General features: G+C 38.0%; 1 protein-coding gene across 1 annotated transcript; it reads left to right on the top strand.

Moving 5' to 3' along the window:
* The first annotated feature begins 323 nt into the window (after positions 1-323).
* On the top strand, positions 324-20,218 carry lig1 (ligase I, DNA, ATP-dependent). The gene is made up of 27 exons (XM_060872096.1): positions 324-474; positions 2,926-2,985; positions 3,190-3,349; positions 3,491-3,641; positions 3,851-3,985; positions 4,192-4,476; positions 4,564-4,678; positions 4,856-4,951; positions 5,070-5,126; positions 5,903-5,961; positions 7,685-7,798; positions 7,941-8,107; positions 8,216-8,292; positions 8,655-8,746; positions 9,805-9,904; positions 10,153-10,238; positions 12,176-12,291; positions 12,602-12,697; positions 14,442-14,552; positions 15,802-15,873; positions 16,191-16,335; positions 16,711-16,793; positions 17,198-17,350; positions 17,866-17,919; positions 18,066-18,209; positions 18,916-19,008; positions 19,968-20,218. The coding sequence occupies exons 1-27, from the start codon at positions 458-460 to the stop codon at positions 20,040-20,042; spliced, it is 2,913 nt and encodes a 970-aa protein (XP_060728079.1). The 5' UTR covers positions 324-457; the 3' UTR covers positions 20,043-20,218.
* Positions 20,219-22,940: the final 2,722 nt, after the last annotated feature.

The raw sequence follows: 22,940 nt of genomic DNA, 5'->3' as shown, positions 1-22,940 counted from the left end.
TAAACACATGTCTCCTGAATGTCTCCTTCTCTATTCCCAGTAACACTTCCCAGTTACACAGGTATTGCCACCCTCTGTGTGAGGGACGCCTTCCCGCTCCTGCCCTGCTACTACTCACCTGACTCACTTACCTGACTAATCAACCACACTTTTTAAACCAAAAAACTATATAATTAACTTTTTGTTCTCTTTACTTAACCGAAAGAGACTAGCTCTATCAAGAAAAGTGAACAGAGAGAGAGAGGGGGGGGGGAGGGGGGGAGGGGGGATTTTTCCTCCCAGACCAACAGGCGGCGATCTTCAATGTAATACACGCGCAGAAGTGTGTGACGTCACTTTGGCGCCCAATTGTTCGTCTTTGAGCGCGCGTGTTCATCCGTTTCCGCGAATGACGACATTCTACACTGAAAATTACTAAAAGTCTAAAATTCTGACGGGATTTTACTTGATATTAAACATGCAGCGAAGTATATCGTGAGTTGTTATACTTTTTAATGTATTGTAAACATATATTTTGAACGCTCGATATAACGATATTAACCACAGGCTTGTAAACAGCTCGTGTTCGTTTGTAGCAGCTACACAGAGTTTATCACTTTATTACTTATTATACTTTATATACTTTATATTAGCGACATAAGACATTATAGACTATGGGAAAAACAGCTAGCTGACTAGTTAAAAAGCCAGTAAAATACTAAACAATTCAGCTAATGTATGTTGTCCCTTTTAAATTATCAAAACAAACCCAATATGATGTTTGTTCTGAATGTTTTACTGCAGTGAGTCGTTGTTCCTCAGTATTGTGGTTTCAGACAGGACACTGTGCACCAGTATTGTGGTTTCAGACAGGACACTGTGCACCAGTATTGTGGTTTCAGACAGGACACTGTGCACCAGTATTGTGGTTTCAGATAGGACACTGTGCACCAGTATTGTGGTTTCAGATAGGACACTGTGCACTAGTATTGTGGTTTCAGACAGGACTCTGTGCACCAGTATTGTGGTTTCAGACAGGACTCTGTGCACCAGTATTGTAGTTTCAGACAGGACACTGTGCACCAGTATTGTGGTTTCAGACAGGACACTGTGCACCAGTATTGTGGTTTCAGACAGGACACTATGCACCAGTATTGTGGTTTCAGACAGGACACTGTGCACCAGTATTGTGGTTTCAGACAGGACACTGTGCACCAGTATTGTGGTTTCAGACAGGACACTGTGCACCAGTATTGTGGTTTCAGACAGGACACTGTGCACCAGTATTGTGGTTTCAGACAGGACACTGTGCACCAGTATTGTGGTTTCAGACAGGACACTGTGCACCAGTATTGTGGTTTCAGACAGGACACTGTGCACCAGTATTGTGGTTTCAGACAGGACACTGTGCACCAGTATTGTGGTTTCAGACAGGACACTGTGCACCAGTATTGTGGTTTCAGACAGGACACTGTGCACCAGTATTGTGGTTTCAGACAGGACACTGTGCACCAGTATTGTGGTTTCAGACAGGACACTGTGCACTAGTATTGTGGTTTCAGACAGGACACTGTGCACCAGTATTGTGGTTTCAGACAGGACACTGTGCACCAGTATTGTGGTTTCAGACAGGACACTGTGCACCAGTATTGTGGTTTCAGACAGGACACTGTGCACCAGTATTGTGGTTTCAGACAGGACACTGTGCACCAGTATTGTGGTTTCAGACAGGACACTGTGCACCAGTATTGTGGTTTCAGACAGGACACTGTGCACCAGTATTGTGGTTTCAGACAGGACACTGTGCACCAGTATTGTGGTTTCAGACAGGACACTGTGCACCAGTATTGTGGTTTCAGACAGGACACTGTGCACCAGTATTGTGGTTTCAGACAGGACACTGTGCACCAGTATTGTGGTTTCAGACAGGACACTGTGCACCAGTATTGTGGTTTCAGACAGGACACTGTGCACCGGTATTGTGGTTTCAGACAGGACACTGTGCACCGGTATTGTGGTTTCAGACAGGACACTGTGCACCGGTATTGTGGTTTCAGACAGGACACTGTGCACCGGTATTGTGGTTTCAGACAGGACACTGTGCACCGGTATTGTGGTTTCAGACAGGACACTGTGCACCGGTATTGTGGTTTCAGACAGGACACTGTGCACCGGTATTGTGGTTTCAGACAGGACACTGTGCACCGGTATTGTGGTTTCAGACAGGACACTGTGCACCGGTATTGTGGTTTCAGACAGGACACTGTGCACCAGTATTGTGGTTTCAGACAGGACACTGTGCACCAGTATTGTGGTTTCAGACAGGACACTGTGCACCAGTATTGTGGTTTCAGACAGGACACTGTGCACCAGTATTGTGGTTTCAGACAGGACACTGTGCACCAGTATTGTGGTTTCAGACAGGACACTGTGCACCCGTATTGTGGTTTCAGACAGGACACTGTGCACCAGTATTGTGGTTTCAGACAGGACACTGTGCACCAGTACCGGACTTTACTTATTTTAAGTTCATGTGGCTACATTAAGCTCCAACACAAATGTAGTTACCCACTTTCTTATTAGAATAAAGAACATGCAGGAGTTTACCTGGAAATGCGGATTTAATCTCCAAACTGGCACTAAATGTTCATAAGACATTGCATAAAATGTAACTTCTTCTTATTGAACCCAATGTTTATATCACTGTGTGTGGGTCTGTGTGTGCACACGTGTGTGGGTCTGTGGGTGCTTCGGTGCATTGGTGTGAGTACATTTGTGCAAATGCTAGAATTAGTGTGCTGCAGTGCTAACAATTAACAGATTAACAATTCATGTGAGGTTAAAAAGTTCCTGTACAGACACATCTTATCTACAGTGATTTAATGTGAAACTCTATAAGCTCTCAAAGAGTTGTTCTCTGCGTTGTAACCCAAATATTTGTCACAGGTCTTTCTTTCAGCCAAAGAAGTTTAAAGAGAAGGATGGCCTGCCAACAGGGAGCTCTGAGTGAGTAAGAACATAAGCTGTATTGTTCAATAACCTCCTGGAAACCTATGAGGCTGCATGATAATTTTTTTATTGAAATGTAATGTTTATGTAACATGGTAATGAACAGTCATTTTCCCACACTTAATGTTTTAATTCAGCAGGCATGTAATTGAATAGGGAGTTATTGCTCATTAGCACCTCCTACTATCTTCTTCACTTCAGGTCAGTTAAAAGCCCCCTCAGGCCTCAGAACATTGATCCGGAATGTGAGTCACCAGTGAAGATGAGTAAACGGAGTCGAGCAATCATAGACAGTGATGATGAAGAGCCGCAGACTTTAAAAGATGTCTCCAAACAGAATGGAAAGCAAGCAGCCACACCAGTAAAGAATGTCTTGTATTCATTATTTTACAGTAATTCACTTCACTTGTAATTTCACAAGTGTGATTACAATCAGAATAGCAAAATATGGTTGCTTTAACTTGATAATATAAAAATATCTAATTATATCACTCTCTCATAGGTTAGCCTTGTTAAGGACATGACCAGTCCGCCCTCTGCAAAGCCCGTTGTTACCATGACAGCCTCTGTTGTTTCGGGAACTTCTGACACACTTGAAATGCCTGTTACCCCAAATTCCACTTCACCCTCTGGCATCCCCAAACGCAAAACTGGTAAGTTTTTATCCACTCTGTAGCTAGTCAGATGTCTGTGTAGTGCACCAGTCCTTTTGTTTGTTCACAAACTTTCAGTCATCTGGACATTCATCTTTCAAATTTATCTTTCATATTATTATATTATACCGTATTTCAATTTCTCTATGAACAGATAATTTTTTTGGTCTCCACCTTTTAAGTTTTTTTGTCTCTCTCTTACTTTCTAGCCCGTAAGCAGTTTCCCAAGAGAAAATTGGATAGCAGGAGTGATGGAGAGAGAGAAAAAGAAGAGGATGGAAAAGAGACCGAGGGAGGACAGGAGAGTAAACGAGCAAAAACAGAAAGAGATGTTGAACAAATGGGTGAGACTGACCAAACCTGTTGTTTGTGGCTCTTTGTGTTTAATTCATTTTCTTGGAGGCAAAAATGCATATAAACTATTCTGACTAAGCATTAGTCTAAGACTACAGATTGGATGTACACTACATTTAACGATTATTCTACACACATCTTTGTAACTGACACACCTACTCTATCTTTAGCTTCTCTCCTTTTTTCTTGATAACAGTGACTGATGAAGAGGCTGTGGAGGTGGAGGAAAAGAACAGCAATACAATGAAGAAAGAACTGCTTAAAGCAAAGGATGAGGAAAAAATGAATGTGACTAATGCTGAGAAACAGAATCAACGACAGAGCGATGAAAATGAACAGGAAGGAGAGACGCAAGAGGCGAATGGATTGAAAAAGGATACAAAGGAGGAAAAAGGCAGTCCTGAAAGAGTGATGGAGAAGGATGCTGGGGCTGAGAAGATAGGGGGAGCTGCTAAGAAAAAAGCCATCAACAGTTTCTTTGGTGAGCTATGTTTAAGATCTTCTCGTAACTGTTTATCTGAAGCATTTATGGTTCCATAATATGACACATTGCCTTTATCATCTGAAGCACCCAGAAAACCTGCAGTAAAGCTGGAAAAATCAGAAGAGAAAAGTGATGTACAGAAGAACGATGGTGAAAAGCCTGAAGCTGCGACTGTTTCTGATAAGAAAGAAAAGAACGGGTACAAGTACAGGAAAAATATAGAGCCAAAAATGAAAAATAAAATGACCTGTAGTATGTAGAGCTGATAATTTGGGGAAGCTGCTAAGAATTTAAATATATTAAAGATTTTGTACATGTTCTTATGGTGAAGTGTTATTCATATTTCTACACATTCTTTATATTTCCTATATGATAGTGATAAGAATATGGAACTTGCAAACCAGAGACAATATGATCCTTCTAAAGCTCACTATCATCCCATTGATGATGCTTGCTGGAATAAGAGTCAGAGGTAACTCACCTGCTATTTCCTGTGTGTGTCTGTCAGTGTCTGTCTGTCTGTGTATCTAGTATAAATAATATATTTATTTTTTCTCCTTTTATCTTCCTCCCCCTCCATCTTTATGCAGAGTTCCATATCTTGCTGTTGCTCGAACCTTTGAGAAGATTGAAGAAGATTCTGGCAGGTTTGATTTTCATCTGCAGTTTGGCAGATTTTTTATTTTTTAATCTAAAGTGGTTTAAAAGTGAGGAAGAATATAACACATGAAATTCAGGTTAAGTGCTTTTCTCTTTGCTGGGTTTGCAGTCTTACCACTGGCCTTGTGTTTTAACTGTTGAATGAATTGAACTGCTGGTGAGACTTGATAAGCATTATATCGTCGCTGTCGGGCGGAAACCTCATATGTCCAAATTTTGTTAATTTCATATTTTTTCACATATCGATGCTATTGGTCAGTCCCCACGTGGGTCTGTTATTTTTACAAGTTATTAACCAATCTAAAGTCTTGAAAATAGCTTGAGCGCAAATCTCATAACTCCATTGGACACTTCAACTGTCCACCTCTTCCTCATTCCGCGGGAGAGCTTTGTGGCATATTTCTCATATGTCGCAACGAATCAACACATCTTCTGAGGTAAATGTCTTCAAAACACTGGGCTCAAAGAAAAAAATATCTTGATCCCTGCTAGTTCTGGTGCTTGTCTGAGGACAGGAATTTAGCGCGAGACAATCCACTGCAACGCGGACTAAACCCTGTGCACTGCAGATAAGGTACGGCGTTTTTTTAATTTCCTGAAAAGTAATGGTTTTGGAGATACGAGGATTCCGCCCGACAGCGACGATATGAAGGTGCGAGCATGTTTTTGGGTCCTGTTTTTAGACAGTGGGTGTGTTTGAGTGTCATTAGTGATGAGACTTTGTGTTTTAGGCATATAGTGATTTTGTATGTCTCATCATCAGGTTGAGAAACATTGAGACACTGTCCAACTTTTTACGCTCTGTTATCCTGCTCTCTCCAGGTATGTATATCTGTGAAATTGTTTTGTGTGTGCATGTGTATTGCACTTTCTGTTTTTCAATTCTACAGATGGGTAGTTTGATCAGTTTGAAGTATCATTGCAGAGAAGAAGAATGAGAATGAGCTTTTTTTTTTATAATGGATGGAGGGAGACTTGCATATTCTTCAGAGAATTCTGATTCAACTCGTAGAACATGAAATGGTGTCATTTTAAAAGTTTGGATTTTAGTTTGTATTCCTTCACCATACATTAGACCTTTTGTGTAATGACTTTAATAGATGCGTAGCTTTAATTTAAGACAAAAGATAATTCTTTCTTGTAAGGATATGTTAGAGATACAGTTAGGTCCATATATATTGACAAGTTTTGTTAACCAAAATATATTAAAAAAATAGTTATATAATTAAAATAAGATTAAAATGCAGACACTTTGCTGTAATTTGAGGGTATACACATTCAAATTGGAAGAAGAGTTTAGAATTTACAGCTCCTTAATATGTAGCTGCCTCTTTTTCAAGAGACCAAAAGTAATTGGACAATTGCCTCAATAGCCATTTCTTGGGCTGCACGGGCTTGTTAATTCCTTGTTAGTCCATCATCAATTGAGCAGATAAAATTCCAGCTTGATTCCAGCTGTGGCATTTCTGATTGGATGCTGTTGCTGTGAATCCCAACATGTGGTCAAAAGAACTCTCAATGGAAGTGAAACAGACCATCATTAGGATGGAAAAACAGAAAAAATCCATCAAAGAGATAGCAGAAATGTCAGGAGTGGCCAAATCATCAGTTTGGTACATTCTGAGGAAAAAAAAGAGTGCGCTCGAGAACTTAAAATGGTCTGCACGTCCACGGACGACAACAGTGGCGAATGAGTGCAGGATCCTTTCATTGGTGAAAGAAGAAAAACCCCTTCACAACATCCACCAAAGTGAAAAAGACACTGCAGGATGTAAGTGTATCAGTATCTAAGTCTACCAAAAAGAGAAGACTTCATGAAAGTCACAACATTGAATTTAAAATTTTGCATCATTCCCCTTCCAACAAAACATCATTATTTTAGACTGCCTTGATTGAACAGCCATCTTCAGGTCATGTCACAGTATCTCAATTGAGATTAGGTCAAGACTCTGGTCATTGTCTTGTTATAATTCTCAGCTTCTTGAGGTCATGGGCTGTTGCCCTGACATTCTCTTGTAAAGATCCTCTTTGTCATGAGGCAGCAAAGTAGCTCCAAACCTGCTTCCTGCACCATGTTTTACAGTTGGACTCTGGTGTTTTTTTTGGTTTTGCTGTTGAGTGCAGTTCCTTTATTCCTTAAACCATTATATTATTTAGCATTGTTTATTTTTGTTTGTCTACAGAACTTTTTCACAGAAGCTTTTAAGAACATTCATGTTTCTATTTGTTTTTTCTTTTCACTTGAATTTTGTTGGTTGTTTTATCACACTTGCATTTTTCATACGACAGATTGCAGCAGTTTGTTAGTGAGTGCATTGTGCATGGCTAGTGAGGATGTTTCAAATAAGTTTTACTTCAATTCTATTGTATTCCATTCAGTTTTATTTGTACAACAATTTTAACAATGAGGTTAGTCTAAAAGCAGCTTTATAGAAATATAAAAATATTGAATAAAACTACAACTTTAAAATGAATCTCTTTAATTTATCTCTTGGGCTTTATTAGCATATTTTGTTTTCCCCATAAGTGTTTTGTTTGATTGCAGATGACCTCTTATGCTGTGTGTACCTATGTCAAAATCAGCTTGGTCCTGCGCACCAGGGGCTAGAGCTAGGTGTGGGGGAAACGGTACTGATGAAGGCTGTTGCCCAGGCAACTGGTGAGCAGAACGAACAGACACGAAATCATATATTAGATAAAGGATAAAAGGCAAAAAGACCAATTAACCGGTCAAAATGCTTATGATTTATTTAGCTAAACCAGGTGAATTTCACTCTAGATCTTGTTTATTTTGTTGCCAGGGCGTCAGTTGGACAAAATCAAGACTGAGGCCCAAGAAAAAGGTGACCTGGGATTGGTAGCTGAGAGTTCCCGTAGTAATCAGAGAATGATGTTTGCACCAGCAAATCTGACTGCTATGGGTGTGTTTAGTAAACTGAAGGAGATTGGCAACATGAGCGGAAACTCTGTGAGTAGAGTAAAGTGTAAAGTGCACACTTAAAACCGTTTTTTTGCATAGGAGGACTCAATAAAAAACATGTTTTGCATCCTCGTATTCTCGCTCTGTTTTCTGCAGGCAATGAATAAGAAAATTGACATAATTAAGGGTCTGTTTGTGGCTTGTCGTTTCTCAGAGGCTAGATACATTGTACGGTAAGTGTTGCATTTAAACTTAATATGTTTAACATCTTTATAATTATGCAATAAAATATGCAATAGCCTAACTATACTTTGCATGCCAATATGTCAAGCTTTATTGCTAACACTTTGCATATTTGAGATTTACAGATATCCTTATATATCCTATATCTTTATTTTTACACTCACTGGTGATTTTATTACCAAAAATAAATTTGCTTATGGATCAATCATGTCATGTTAAATTTGTATTTTTGGTTCAAATAATCAGACACAACGGTGTTGGATGGCAATTTTCAGCATATCATTGACAAATGTGTATTAGGTACAATGGCAACCCTTTTGTTTGTGATAGCTTGCTTTGTTTTGGTTGACAGGTCATTAGCAGGCAAATTGAGGATTGGATTGGCTGAGCAGAGTGTTTTAGCAGCTCTAAGTCAAGCAGTATGTCTAAGTCCACCAGGTCAAGGTAAACATCATATATATTGCACAAAATTAGCTTGGCCATATTGTAGAACAATCCAATTTTCCATAAAAAAAAGTTTTGGGCTGCCTTCATGGTTTGCTTTTTGTCCATCTGCACTGTGAATCACTGCAATTTGAACGAATCTGAGCTGTTAATATAACCCTATGTACGTATAAAATTTATTCAGCTGCTTTTGTCAGCAGTAATCTAAATAATTCAAGGCAACCAGTTCCACTGACAGTCATACATGCACACTCAATATGATGCTGGTATGATTTGGATCATGAGCAATTCCTTCCTTTCTTCACACTTCTCTCTTTTCTTCATGACAAGTTTGTTGATGTTTGTGTCATCCTTCCATAGGATGATGTTTTAGAGCTGTACATGCTTTTTTAGGCTCAATGATTGTTTACATTTTGTACTCTGTGTATTGAATTTAATACAGATATGCATCATGGAGCGTGTTATTGATATGACCATAAATCATATGTAAAGGGGTTTTTCTTCACCATGGAAAGATTTCTGTCATCCATCACAGTTGCTTTTTTTTCTGGTTTTCCAGGCCTTTTGGTGATCCTGAGCTCATTAGTTTGTTCTTTCTTTTTACAAACGCACACTTTTTTGCTCTCTCTGATGGGTTTGTTTTAATTTTTCAGCCAGATTAAGCTTGAAGTGACAGAATTTTAGACTTCATTTTGAGATATTGAGTTAACAAAAACCATGTTTCAAATGTAAATTCCACCGCTGAAATCAACTCTAGACCTTGTATCCCCTTGTTTGTAAGCTGTTTGTAAGTGAAGTAACACACACCTAGCCATAGAACAGCTGAGCACATATATGAAGTGCTGTCATTTATAAGCTTTTAATCTAATTTGGATGCAAGTACTTATTAAATTAACACTGAAAGCACTTTGAGCTCATGTTCATTATGTCAATGCTAATATACACTGGGAGATGACTTAAAATAACTAAACTGCTTCTTTACAATTCATGTACCCTTCTGTATGTGTTTGCAGTTTGTATTCATGTGTGTATCTGTCTGTGTGTGTGTGTATGTCCAGAATTCCCGCCAGCTGTGACTGATGCAGGAAAGAGGATGAGTGCAGAGAGCAGGAGAGCATGGCTTGAGGAAAAAGGTCTTATCCTTAAGCAGACTTACTGGTACAATCCCAAACTTTCTCTCAGTGGATATGTAAACACAACCACATTGTTTGACAAACAATTCTGTAACATTACTTTTTATTGGCTTAGAGTTTTATTATTATGTATTTGTCTTCGCAAATTGAAATAAATCAAATTTGTTAATATACCACGAACCATTGCAATCATTTCAATAACAGTTTTAGAAATACTAAAACTCAGTTTACACTTTGCATGATAATTTACCACCTTTGTTGTTTTTATTCTAGTGAAATGCCAAATTATGATGCCATTATTCCTGTCTTGTTAAAGTTTGGCATAGATGAACTGCCCAATCACTGCAGACTTACTCCAGGTAATTAACCCCATCTAATGCTGCTGTTCATCACTAGTGTGCTCTTTGTGCCTAATAACATGGGTTGTAGCATGGAAAAAACACTCATGGTGATTATTTTTTTTCAGAAAATCATAGTGCAGTTATAATATATAAAATTTAGTTCCAGTTCAATAATTTGATTGGATAAGCAACGTTCTAATCTGTTTCTATTTAGCATGACCTAGTGATAAATAAAGAAATAATTGTGCTGCAAATTATTTTCCTAGAACAGCATGCTTTTTTATTCCATGCATATTATTGTTAATTTTATATAGAAAAGGCAATGTTTAATATTATTAGAATATTACATTCAACATAAGAGTGTATAAACAACTGGTGTATCAATACTCTGCCACAGCTAGAGTTTTTGGTGATAAAATGCCGGCAGTATTATCTACCACGGGAATTCACCGCTATTATAGTAGTAGCAGTGTACATTCATCTCGGCGCAATTGCTAGTTCTAATGCTAATGAAGCACTACGAGAGCAGCACGAAAGAATTAGTGAGCAAACACTAGCCAGTACAAAGGACCCTTAGAGTCTGGCTGGATGGAGCCACGTTTGTCTGGATGAATACACGTTCTCTGTGACAGGGTACATAGAGAAGTGCACTGAGGACGTTACTGATGAAAAAAACCATAACCACACGAGCTAACCAGAAGCCATGGTTGATGGTGAGTTACGCGTCCTGCTCGGACAGAGGGATGCTGCCGTCAAATCGGGACAAGAAGGGCCTCTGTGGTCAGTAAGGGCTCAGCTTTCCAAAACCAACAATCACTTCTGTGATACTGAGGACCCCAGATGCATGTGGCAGGTCATCCAGGCCCTATCTGACTACAAAATTACATCACCTGCCAACAACAGTGACAATTATCTTCCTCACATTTTAAATGACTTCTATGCATGGTTTGAAGCTCTATACACCACACGAGCATGCAAGTCCATGCCTACCCCTGAGGAGCAGGTGCTCTGCCTGGCCATATCCGACATGAGGAGGACACCATCTAGAGTGAACCCATGGAAAGCTGCTGGCCTGGATAACATATCAGGGATAGATCTCAGGGACCACCTGGTAGCACTGACTTACATCATGAAGTGCTTTGAGCATCTGGTCATGACACGTTCACTCCACATTGCCCCCTCATTGGACCCACTGCAATTTGCACACCGCCCCAACCGCTCCAGTAACGATGCTTCCACACCCTTTGCTCTGTCCTCTCTCATCTAGACACAAAGGACATTCATTGACTTCAGCTCAGCGTTCAATACGATCATCCCCTTGTAACTAGTGAGGAAACTCTCTACTGGGCCTTAACACTCGCTTAACACGCTGTAACTGGGCTCTAGATTTCCTTACAGAGAGACCACAGGCAGTGTGCACTGGCAGCAGAACATCAGGCATCATCATACTGAGCAGAGCCTTGTGGTTCACCTGTCCTCAGTATGATGGTGCCTGATGTTCTACTGCCACTGGTCTCTCTGTCAGGAAATCTAGAGCCCTCTGCTGTTCACGCTGCTCACCCAATCTGCACAGCAAATTCAGAATCCAACCTCATTGTCAAGTTTGCTGATGACGTGACGGTAGAAAGACTCAAACGACTATGAAACGTACTGAGGATAGCTGGAAAAACTGGTGAGCTGGTGTCACAACAACAATTTCTCTCTAATTTACATTTAGAGAGAAATTGTGTTGAGTTCTTAAGACTCCATTTGTGCATTATGTCATTAGGAATTATTGAAACCTTTTTAAGTGTTATTCTGAGCTATTATCAAGCCTAAAACCACTTCCACATTGTTTCCAGTGAAATGCATGCTTTTTATTTACGTCCTTGCCAGAATTCAGCCACTGTGACATTCAGTGAATTTCTTTTTTCCAGGTGGCCTCACGTGACTTAGTTTCTGTGTGTGTTTTCTAGGTGTGCCACTGCGCCCCATGTTAGCTCATCCAACTAAGGGAGTAGGGGAGGTGATGAAAAGGTTTGATGAAGCTGCTTTCACTTGTGAATACAAGTATGATGGCGAGAGAGCACAGGTGTGTGCTTGTAGGTGTATATTGTGAGATATCACTACACCCTTTACTGCAAATTTGAATTCAAGAAAAAGTTATTACTGTTGTTTAACTGTATGTGCAGTTACCATATTAAACCTATTTATAATGCATATCTAAGGGCAGTTCTATTCTGTCAAGAAGAACTTTTTAAATATGCAGATACATAAAATGGATTCAGACTGTTTTTCATGCATTACTGGGTCTCACCGATGTCTTGTTTCTGGAAAGCCATTGAATTAAAATGCCTACATATAATGGATTTGTTTTAATTTATCTATTTTTTATTTTCTAGATTCACATCCTTGAGAGTGGTGAGGTTTATGTTTTTAGCCGAAACCAAGAGGACAACACCAGCAAATACCCTGACATCATTTCGCGGATCCCGCAGGTCTCACAGCCTTGCATGCACATAGATGTTGAAGCGATACTTTTCTAGTTCTAGTCCTCAAAACATGCAAGGCCCTTGTGCTCTCTTATCAACTCTTTTCACACATAATTGCAGAAGATCACACGGTCATGCTTTTCCTTTTATCACCGAGTCTCTGCACACATTCTGTGTGCATCTTTGTGTGCTGAGTTCGACGTTCATGTGAAGAAATTAGGGCACCCTATTAAATATTAAGTCCTTTATTAAGAAATGTCAGCATCTCAGTTTCCGATCTTTTTTTGAATTTGTACCTGTATCTGAAAGTTGTGTAACTGCTTATCAACACCAACAACAAAAATCACTTTTTACTTATCAAACAAAGAAATCAACAACATGAATATTTCAACTGAGGAGAAAGTTTGGACACTTTATGTCCTAATAGCTAGTGTTTTACCTCTTTGCCTAAAATAACCTCAGAGACGATTCTTGTAGCCATCTACCTGTTTCTGACATCAACTGGAAGAAAGATTTCCTCACTCTTCAATGCAGAATTCTTTCAGCCTTATATTTGAGGGTTTTCTTGCATGCATGAGAATCTGAAAAAAAAAATTATTATTATTATTTTTTTTTACTTTTTAGAGTCCTTGGTGGATTTACTGGTAGGTTTTTGTCATGTTGCAAGGCCCAGTTCCACTTCTTCAGAATAGATTTTTGACAGAAGGTCTCATATGTTCCTCAATTACCTTCTGATACAATGTAGAATTCATAGTGGACTCTATGACGATGAGCTGACCAGGGCCTGCTGCAGCTAAACATCCCAAACCATAACTTTCCACCTCACAGTTTCACAGTTTGTATGAAGTTCTTTTGCTGAAATGCTGTATTTGGTTTATGCAAAACATGCCCTCTGTTTTGTTGTCCATTTTAGACTCATCTGTCCAAAGCACATTATACCAGAAGTCTTGGCCTTTGTGTCTGTGTTCTTTGGTAAACTTCAGTCTTGCCCTCATGGTTTTCAGCAAATTATCCCATAATAATTAAAGTTGTGCAGTCTCTTTCTGAATGTAGATTCATGCACTTTTACATCAACTGTAGCAAGAGCTTGCTTGTAAATGTTCTCCACTTGCAAATGATTTTTGGACAGTGGAATGATTACAAATTCTTTTGAGATGTTTTTATATCCCTTACAGACTCATAAGCATCATCAGTCTTCTTTCTGAAGGCCTTTGAGAGCTCTATATGTTTTAATAATTTGCACCTGATGTGATATACCTGTTGGTAATTTTATCTATTTTAAGTACAAATAAATGTGGTAGTGTCTTTGTGCCTTTTTCTCACAAGAAATGTAGATTTTTTTTTTTTAAATTTACATTTTACAGATCATTTAAAAACAATTTAAAAGCCTTTCTTTGGTGTTATTTGTTTAGTTCTATTACTTGAATCTTCCAATATTGTAAAAATGAAGATAAAATGCCCATATGTTAAAAAAAAAAAACTACAGAGGGTGTCCTAATCTTTTCACATGATGGTATCCGATATGCCGTCCATTTCTATGTAGCTACCTTGCTTTGTCTTTCCTCTTTGTTCTTGTGTTCTTACTTTTTTCCACCTCTCTCTCTCTCTCCTCCTTCTTCTCTTCACCCTATCACTCTGTCTCTCACACACACACATTTGCACAGACTTGCAGGAGTAGAATGCCTAGACCTTATCATTGAATCTATAGACTGAAGTTTATGTACTGAATTCCTGCATGTTTCCTTTTTAGATAAAGCAGAAATCTGTTCTTAGCTGTGTCTTGGACTCTGAGGTGGTTGCATGGGACAGAGAGAAAAAGCAGATTCAACCCTTTCAAGTTCTTACCACACGCAAACGGAAGGTGAGATAGTGGTGATCTCTTACCCATTAAATATGTTTATGAAATTGTAGAGATTAATAAAGGTATTAGAAGCATAGCAGCTGGACCATGTAAAAGGTCAGTCTTTACATCAATGTTTCTATATTGGTAATGCCTTATTCATTTAAGCTCTATTATCAGTTCAGGATAATATATATTTTCGTATTTATATTCTGTCCTAAACACTTGCTCATTGAACTGAAATCTTTAAATTGAAAATTTTTAGTAATCATTATTAGATTGCAATTCTAAAACAGTCAGAATCAAACTTTATGCAAATAGGCCATAGGCTAGGTTGTCTAGAGAGAAGCCGTTTCTCACAAAAAAAACAAAAAACAAAACAAACAAGCACGCCAAAGGTTTGACAAACCATGTGGTAAAATGCATTGTGGTCTGATGAGATCCAGGTAGTCCTGTTTAGGGAGAATACTAATAGATGGGTTGGGAGCAAAATTGAAGGTATTACCCAGTGATTTATGGCAAAGGCTGCATCATGCACTGGGACTAGGGCTGTAATCAAGATAGAGGTAATCATGTATGTAGTACCAAATGCCTTCAGAAATTTTAGTGGCCTTGTCAGAATCCATATCTATGCCCTACCATGCCTAAATTGAAAAGGGTTGTACAGAGATCAGTCTAAACAGTTTAATACATTTAGAGTATTTTTGAAGAGAAGAATAAAATTGCTAAATAATGATGTTCTGCGTTAGTAGACCAAAATACTGCGTAGTCAGTTATATGAAATGAGTGAAAATATTTGATATGAAATGGATGAAACTTTGCATGCATGATAGATCGAATATAATAATTATACAAAATGTAGAGAGAGAAATAAGCTTAATAGTTTTGTAAAGAAAGTAAAATTTGTGGAGCAATGAGTTTCACACAGTTTTAGGATGGTTCTGGGATTGTTCTTATCATTATGAAACAAGTAACATTTTATTGGTGATGTATACCTTTTCTAGTTCAGACATCCCAAATGGAAACCATATACCTCACTTTCTAAAATAGTTTCGTTTGTTGTTTCATTTGTACTGGTATACATTCATCATTGTCTTAATCCCACCCTTGCTGTGATAATTCGGAGAGTAGTAAAGAATTACACGTATAAATTTTAAATAAAGCATGATGAAATGCATGTCTCTCTCACTTCTTGGGAAGTTTGACAATGTGTGGTGATGAGAGGGAGTGGGAAGATTTTTATTTTAATATATTTCTGTCTGTGTTGCAGGATGTGGAAGCATCTGAGATTAAGGTGCAGGTTTGTGTGTATGCCTTTGACCTGCTCTACTTAAATGGAGAGGTGAGAATTGGGGAAACATTATCAGTTGACACATCGCTGTGAAAGAATGTGTGGTGTTCTCTATAAAAGGTTTATACTCTACACCAGGAGTGTCTAGTCATGTCTGCAAAGGGTTGATATGTTTGATTTTCATTCCAGTCATGAGCCACTCCTGTTTATATCTGTTTAATCAATTGATAAGGTGTGGCTCCTACAGGTACTTTAGATATAATATGTAGTTTGATTTATTATGGACATAAAAGGTGCATATCATAATCGTCATGATTATTGTATCATTGTTTATCCCAATTGTCCTTCTTTTTACTCTCTTTTTTCAGTCTCTGGTACGGGAGCCATTTATTAAGCGCCGAGCTTTGTTAAGACAGAGTTTCATGGAGAAGGAGGGAGAGTTTGTCTTTGCTTGTTATCTTGACTCTGACAGCACCGAATCCATAGCAGAGTTCCTGGAGCAATCCATACGAGGTGAGTGTTTGGTTGAGGGTGGGGATGTATCTGGAATCACAAAGAACGGGTTAAAGTCCAACATTCACAAAACATATATCCGACAAAATGGATAATAAATCATTGTCTGCCATCCTTGTGAGAAATTAGTGCTTATGCTGCTCTGACTTGCTAGCTCAGTTACACTGGATTTTAATCCCAAGAAAATTCAGCCTAAGAATTCATTATATTTTGCTGTTAGCTCATAAAAGCAAAGTATCAAGAGCTTATTTTAACACTTAACATTTTCTATTGATGTGTCCTATTGACATACGATTTGTTTAGACATGTTACTGACAGGCTATTTTGATGCTAGAACTGAAGTGATTATATATACATATATAATTTTATACACAGACTCTTGCGAAGGCTTGATGGTCAAAACCCTGGAGAAAGACGCCACCTATGAAATTGCCAAGCGCTCTCATAACTGGCTTAAGGTATTTCTGATGCACACTTACCCTCTTGACATGTGGAAGCCATGCACAGCCATGGTGAAGTATATGTAATTTCCACTCCAATATACTGTTAATTTAGATGCCTGAATTAAGTGCCCAGATATTAATGGACCTGATTTTATATTTATAGCAGCCTTTAGCCTGCAGGCTATAAGGCTAATCTAAAGTTTGCCTGGAAGTCAATGAATGTTTTTTTAGTAATAGTTTGTTTTATTACTTCAGACATCCTGTAGATTAGAAATCATCATATTTACATTGTACACTATTTGAAGAGTCTGGGTAACTAATCTGTGATTGCCTACGAAAGCCCTTAAAACAGTGTCTAACTTTTCTTTCATCTCTCTTGTTTTCTCATTTCTTCTCTTTGCTCTGCTTTTCTTGTACAGCTGAAGAAGGATTATCTGGAAGGTGTGGGTGACACAGTGGATCTGTGTGTGCTTGGTGCCTATCTAGGGAAGGGGAAGAGAGCCGGTAGTTATGGGGGTTTCCTGCTTGGCTGCTATGATGAAGAGAATGAGGAGTTTCAGTCTGTCTGTAAGGTAGGAGAACTACCTATGGACATTTCTGTGTTCCACACAAACGTTTCAGCTGTGGTACACTAGAATATTCTGAATGATCAAATTTAATTGAACTAAAAATTTACTTACATTATATTTTGAAATATTTGGCACAACATATGCCACACATACATGCACATATACATTCACATGTACATATTTTTAAATATTATTAGTAACAATCCCATAGTCTCCCTGTAATTATGCAACAGACAACAAGTTTTCCAATTTGGCAGTACTAGTGTAGTGTAAAATATATATACTAATACTAGTGTAAAAAATTAGAACCAAATGAATGAATATGCTGTATCTCATCTTCATTCTGTTTAGCTTAAACCTCAGAATATCTGCACTTTAATGTTGATGCTGCTAAATAGGTGCTTTAATCAACTTTCAAACTTTTTTTTTAAACTGTCAGTCTAAATGATCTAAATAAAGCTGTTTCTTGCTGTGTTTGAGTGAGTTTAAGGAATCTTAAACAACTTTGGGTTTTGTAGATAGGAACAGGTTTCAAAGATGAAGATCTGGAGCAGCATTACAATTTCTTAAAGGTACAGTAGTGTTTAGTTACTTTCTGTTTAACCAAACTTATTCATGTATATACATTTTAAATTGTTCAGAATAATAACATGGTTCTCAAATGTACATTTTTGCTGTTACTCTTCAATGCAAATTGATAATGTACCGAATTTCTCAGGAGCACATCCTCCCCAAGCCCCGCCCCTACTACAGAGTGGATCAAACCGCAGAGCCGGATGTTTGGCTGGATGCTGTACAAGTTTGGGAAGTGAAGTGTGCTGACCTGTCACTGTCTCCAGTTTACAAGGCAGCAATGGGATTGGTCAGTTACAGTTATAGCCACTTACAATGCAACTGTATGAGAATTTACACCAGTCAGCCATAACATTAAAACTATCTGCCTAATATTTTGTTGGTACAGACTGGTTCCCACACAAGACCTGCCATTTTGGAGATTCTCTGACAAAGTTGTTTAGCCATCACAATTTATCCCTTGTCAAATTTGCTCAGATCCTTATGCTTGCCCACTTTACCTGCACATTTCTGCACATAAACTTTGAGAAATGACCATTCATTTGCTGCCTAATATATTTCACCCGTTGATAAGTTCCTTTAAAATTAAATAACCAATATTTTCAGGTCACCTGTCAGTGCTTTTAGTGTTATGGCTGATCGATGTAGATTTGTGTAAGTACCCTGTACCTACTCCTTATAGGGACTTTTTGGCTTCTACCAGTGTAGAATTTTAAGATTTGTCAAGGTTGCACAATATACTGTAGGATAAAAGATTTAAGCACTTTACACATTATTAAAGGCAGTCCATTAATATTTATTCAAAACTCTTCAAATAAACAATGGTTCAGCTGTGTGTTTTTAATTGCAGTTAAAGCATAGAATTTTTCAAAAAGTCTGGCATCTTATTTTGCCAGAGGGGAACTGAGATTTCGATTTCATCTTTCCAAAGCAGATTAACAGTGTGTCCTTTCTTGTTTACTAGAAAGAATTGAATTACTTTTTTTGTCCACTAGGTGGACCCAGACAAAGGGATTTCCCTTCGCTTTCCCCGATTCCTTCGCATAAGAGATGACAAAAAACCAGAGGATGCTACTACAGGAGCACAGGTAATAGAAAATACACAGGAACTCAATTTAGATTTCTGTCACAGATGTATTTGGACTTGATGCAGAGAAGCTGCTGTGTTTCTTTTGGACTGTATAAAACATCACAATTACTGAGTAAGTAAGAACGCCGTTACTACATGGGCGCAATAACGGCTTTCTCCTGGCAACTCGACCATGTAGGTAATTTGTGTTCAAGTGCCTCCTTGTTGTGCTCCTAGAAACACCACCACTTTTTTCCAGAGCAGCCTGTATTTATTTCGAAGTTGTTTGTGGGTTTTTCTTTGCGTCCTGAACAATTCTTCCAGCAGTAGTGGGTGAAAACTTTCTTGGTCTACCAGACCATGGTTTAGTATCAACAGAGCCTCTTATTTTCCACCTCTTTATCAGCTTTTGAACAGTACTGTAATGTTTAAGAATTGAGCATAACTGTATAACAGAATTAAACAAAATACAGTAAATTTCTATTTAATTTAAAGTGCAAAAATGTTAATGTTTTTGAAATAATAGTATGAGTTGTTTTATCTTTATCTCACAAAGAAAATATCTCATGACATGTTAATTTTCAGATCATAGAAAACACACAATCAATACTATGTCTTCAGCAAAACCCTCAGGCATATGCTTTCCTTATTACATCACTGTAAGTCTTAGTTTGGTGTGTGTAAAGCTTACTGAAAATAGAAAGGGATCATATTAGCAGTTTAGTTCGACCCGTGCTCCTTGTTAATCTTTGCCCTTCACTTGAATCGAGCACCAGACTCTAAAAATTAATAAAAGTAATTAATTAATTAATTGGCTGTCATCAAAACTGTATTTGTAGTTGCATAATTGATGTAAATTGAGTTTATTTAACGCTTAGTTCAAAATTGCCATGTTTTGCTAGGTCACATCTGTTCCTCTCTCTCTCTCTCTCTCTCTCTCTCTCTCTCTCTCTCTCTGTCTCTCTGTGTCTCTTTCAGATTGCTGATCTCTACAGAAAGCAGCAGCAGATTCAGAATCAAGGAGAAAAGGCTGATTTAGAGGATTACTACTGATAGTTGCCTTTTGTTTGGCTTTTGCACTCTCAGATTTACATGTAGCTGATAAAGTTTGGACAGACTATTCATGCACACTGTATCATTTATTAAAGTTTTCTAATTCTGTAATTGTTTTAAATGAAAGTACAAAATTAAAATTGTGCATAGGGTAAAGATCCCAAATAAAACCTTTTTATAAACTGCTCCCCTTTTATTCTATGGTCTTTTTGAGGATGTACATAAGCTGTGAAATGACAGAGCTTTGGGTTTCTTGGGACATCTATCAGTTCTCTACATGGCAAAATTCTTCTTTTCTGAAAAATATAAAAATTGGTATAAGTAACCAAGGGTTTATGAAGTTGGTGTATTTTAGTTCCAGACTAAGGTGTTTACTGCATTATTCCATAGAAGGTTTTTTTTTTTTTTTTAACATTCTTGAAACGGGTAAAATGAGTTTACATAGTTAAGAGCTTTCACAAAGCATGTACAGTCAGGTCCATAAATATTTTGAATATGTTCCACAAATTTGTTGGTTTCTCATAATGCAGCTTCTAGCTTTAATTTGAGGGCATTTATGTCCAGATCAGTTGAGCAGTGTTGCAAAACATGTCCACGCCTGCAGCACATTTATATGTTGTTGACACTTTTTAAAGGAACGTACAGTAATTGGACAACTGGCTTCTCTGCTGCAGTGGACAGAAGTATTATTTCACTTACAGATAAGCAGGTACGTATGACATTTGCCAGTGAAGCGATGCATCAAGGACACCCAGAACAAGAACATATAAAGGTGTAGCTGTCCTAAAGTGAATCATGAGAAGAGAAGTGTAAATACAGTGGTTTACCATGAGATGTAAACCACTGAGAAGCCTCAAAAACATTCAAAATAGCAAATTATTGGTTAATTAATGTGTTAGTTAGATGTTAGAGATCCAATAATTAACAGTTTCAGCTTCTGATGAAAGGTGATTGCTATTTTCTGTTAATTCATTAATAAAATAATGAAATAAAAATTACAAGTGCAACTCTTGAAATGTTTTAAAGAATACCTTGACATACGTCTTATCTGACCCCCAGGGCCATATTCTGAATTTGTATTAAATTTAGAAAACATGATCACACAAATCCAGTCTTAAGCTATCCTTGATCATTAACTAATTTAAATGTGGCTTAGTCGTAAAATATGCACTTCACTATGCTATGTCAGATGTATATTTACTGCAGCCACTGTACATAGTTTAATAAATAATCTTAATTTGGAATATGAAACATTCTCAAAAATTTTGAATGTGGTGACAGGCCAATTAGCCAATCAGCTAATTAACTAAAAAAAAAAAACAACTGCAAATGTTTCCTGAGCCATAAAAATGGTCTCTCAATTTGGTTCACTAGGCTACACAATCATAGGTAAGACTGCTGATCTGACAATTGTCCAGAAGAAAATCATTGACCACCTTCACAAGGAGGGTAAGCCACAAACATTCATTGCTAAAGAAGCTAGGTGTTCACAGAATTCTGTATCCAAGCATGTTAACAGAAAGTTGAGTGGAAGGAAAAGATGCACAACCAACCGTGAGAACCGCAACCTTGAGAGGCTTGTCAAGCAAAATCGATTCAGGAATTTGGGTGAACTTTACAAGGAATGGACTGAGGCTGGGTTCAAAGCATCAAGAGCCACCACACACAGACGTGTCATGGAATTTGGCTAAAGTTGTTGTATTCCTCTCATTAAGCCACTCCTGAACCACAGACAATGTCAGAGGTAACCAAGGAATGTAACCAAGGTCCTAGAGTCTGGAGGAAGTGTGGAGAAGCTCATAGCCCAAGTTGCTTGTCCAGTGTTAAGTTTCCACAGTCTGTGATGATTTGTGGTGCAATGTCATCTGCTGATGTTGGTCCACTGTGTTTTTTGAAAACCAAAGTCACTGCACCCATTTACTAAGAAATTTTAGAGCACTTCATGCTTCCTTCTGCTGACCAGCTTTTTAAAGATGCTGATTTCATTTTCCAGCAGGATTTGGCACCTGTCCACACTGCCAAAAGCACCAAAAGTTGGTTAAATGACCATGGTGTTGGTGTGCTTGACTGGCCAGCAAAATCATCAGACCTGAACCCCATAGAGAATCTATTGGGAATATTGTCAAGAGGAAAATGAGAAACAAGAGACCAAAAAATGCAGATGAGATGAAGGCAACTGTCAAAGAAACCTTGGCTTCTATACCACCTCAGCAGTGCCACAGACTGATCATATCCATGCCATCTGAATTGAGGCAGTAATTAAAGCAAAAGGAGCCCCAACCAAGTATTGAGTACATATACAGTAAATGAACATACTTTCCAGAAGGACAACAATTCACTAAAAATGTTTTTTTATTGGTCTTATGAAGTATTCTAATTTTTTTGAGATTGAGTGAATTGGTGGGTTTTTGTTAACTGTGAACCAAAATCATCACAATTAAAAGAACCAAAGACTTAAACTACTTCAGTCTGTGTTTACTGAATTTATATAAAACAGTTGAATTACTGAAATAAATTAACTTTTCCACAACATCCTAATTTATTGAGATGCACCTGTATATAGATAAACATCTATAGCCTTCTAAGAAATATTCCCACGAAATGTATCACTACATGATGTATCACTACACAATTTGTTATGATAAAATATGACAGCATGACCCCTATCTTATCCATAATGCATTGGCCCCAGGTAAAATTCTTTTGGGCTCTCAGTCTCAGTTTTTAAGTCTTGGCTGGAACACTATTTGCTTAGTGAAGCTTTTGCTTATTTTTTTTTTCTTAGGGAAAGGCATAAGTTTCATGGACTTAAACCTCTTAGTAGAGACAATCAGGTACTGTAAGTCATAATTCACAGCAATTCATAATGTAACTCAGTATTATTTATTACTCACACAT

This window comes from Tachysurus vachellii, chromosome 1, assembly GCF_030014155.1.
Source record: "Tachysurus vachellii isolate PV-2020 chromosome 1, HZAU_Pvac_v1, whole genome shotgun sequence".
In the NCBI taxonomy this organism is placed as follows: Eukaryota; Metazoa; Chordata; class Actinopteri; order Siluriformes; family Bagridae; genus Tachysurus; species Tachysurus vachellii.
The sequence above is the reverse complement of the archived record's forward strand: the minus strand, read 5'-3'. Positions and strand labels throughout refer to the sequence as shown.